Source organism: Peromyscus californicus, unplaced genomic scaffold (genome assembly GCF_007827085.1).
Source record: "Peromyscus californicus insignis strain IS unplaced genomic scaffold, ASM782708v3 Scaffold_16__1_contigs__length_79575227, whole genome shotgun sequence".
Taxonomy (NCBI): Eukaryota; Metazoa; Chordata; class Mammalia; order Rodentia; family Cricetidae; genus Peromyscus; species Peromyscus californicus.
The window spans coordinates 70321654-70323323 of NW_026294458.1; the positions used below are offsets into that span (position 1 = coordinate 70321654).

The 1670-nt window shown below is 36.6% G+C and overlaps 1 protein-coding gene across 1 annotated transcript; it reads left to right on the top strand.

The window, feature by feature from the left end:
• The first annotated feature begins 986 nt into the window (after positions 1-986).
• Positions 987-1142, top strand: LOC128111609 (keratin-associated protein 20-2-like). Its single transcript, XM_052739862.1, has one exon. The coding sequence runs from the start codon at positions 987-989 to the stop codon at positions 1140-1142; it is 156 nt and encodes a 51-aa protein (XP_052595822.1).
• Positions 1143-1670: the final 528 nt, after the last annotated feature.

A 1670-nucleotide genomic window follows, 5' to 3' on the forward strand; every position in this document is an offset into this window, starting at 1 on the left:
AGCATTTGTTTTTCTCAGTTTGGCTCATTTTTTTTAACATAATTACCAGTAGCATCCATTTTTGGTGAAGGAAATTTGAATAAGAAACTAGGATAGAGAATGACATACCCTGTTCATGGATTGGCATAATTAATAACATAGGGATGGCTGTTTGCTGAAGCAACACACAGATTTCATGCAATCTTCTTCAAGATTCTAATTACATTCTTAACAGAACTAGACAACACAATTCTAAAGGTCATATGAAGGCATAAGTAGCCAAAATAGAACAAAGCAGAAAGGAAGAAGCTGGACCTATCATGAGACCTGATCTCAAATTATAACAAGGAGCCATAGTAATAAAATCTAAAGGACAATAGCACAAAAACAGACATACAAAAGTTTGAAAGAACATTTAAGAATAGAATACATCCAGAATAAAACCAAAATACACTTATGTAGACATTAACTGTCATCAAGTTACCAATAAGACAACCAATAACCAGATGATTCTTCATTAGGAAGATGTGGGAAATAAATTTCTCCAGATAGAATTTCTCTATAATAACAAAGCAAACAAAAGAAAAGGAAAACACAAAGACCTCTTACTTGTGGAGTATTACAAAACAAACAGAAATAAAAAAGAGAGCACTACTTCAATGATTGATATAGAAGCACAGAAGAGTTTCATAAGTATTAAATAAACTAAATACAGAATGAGGCAGAGTCTTGAAAACAGTACCAGAATTTCATGTTAGAGTCTCATGATTTGACCATGGGATTCTGACATAGGAGCACAATTACCTCAAGTTATGCAGTTTTGTTAGTCCAGTCAACCATGGCATGTTGATGTTTTCTGAAGCATAGTGGAGACTTGTATGACATTATAATACCTGTGGTTTTCCCCACCAAACACCCGAGTGTATAAAAGGTCCTTGGCAGACGATGAAATCGAGACTCAAGCATCCTTCTTCTGGGCTTCCTCTGAACAGTCCACTCCTAACACCATGTGTTACTATGGCAGCTACTGTGGAGGCCTGAGCTACGGCTATGGTGGCCTAGGTTATGGTTATGGCTGTGGCTATGGTGGCTATGGTGGCTATGGTTATGGCTGTTGCTGCCCTCTGTGCTGTAGAAGGTACTGGTCCTATGGCTTCTACTGAGGAGTTTCTGCAGCTGCCCAGAATGTTGACTGCTACATGTTGTCTTAATAGAAGTATCCTTCACATGAGGAATTCTTAAACATCTTCATAATTTTCAACTTTATACTAAACTAAATAAAGTTGTTTATTCTTTACTCAGAATAACGAGTTATCTGAGAAAACTCAACAATGCATGACCATCTTCTTTGTCATTTTCATTCGGACTCTGTGACAGCCTGCAGACAAGTTTATTAGTGTCTTTGTAAGGATCTGTGAAATGTGATCAAGTGTGAACTCTCTACTTTTTATTAAGCTGTATATATTAGCATTAAAATGTGTTTCATTGTAGATTTTGCCTTTGTCTAGTTTTACTGAAGAGTCTCTCGGTTTGTCACATGGTTTTATGTATTTCTGTGTGATTTTTCAGATGTGTGGGGGTTTTTTAAACGATACATGGCAGGAGGGAGGGAAGCAGAGAGAGGTAGAGGGAAAGAGATTTTATTACATTTGGCTGCCTAAAATCAATAGGGAAATACACCGTTTCTTACT

Excerpts from the sequence above, each read along its gene's own strand:
- LOC128111609 (XM_052739862.1), top strand. The coding sequence starts at position 987 with ATGTGTTACTATGGCAGCTACTGTGGAGGCCTGAGCTACGGCTATGGT.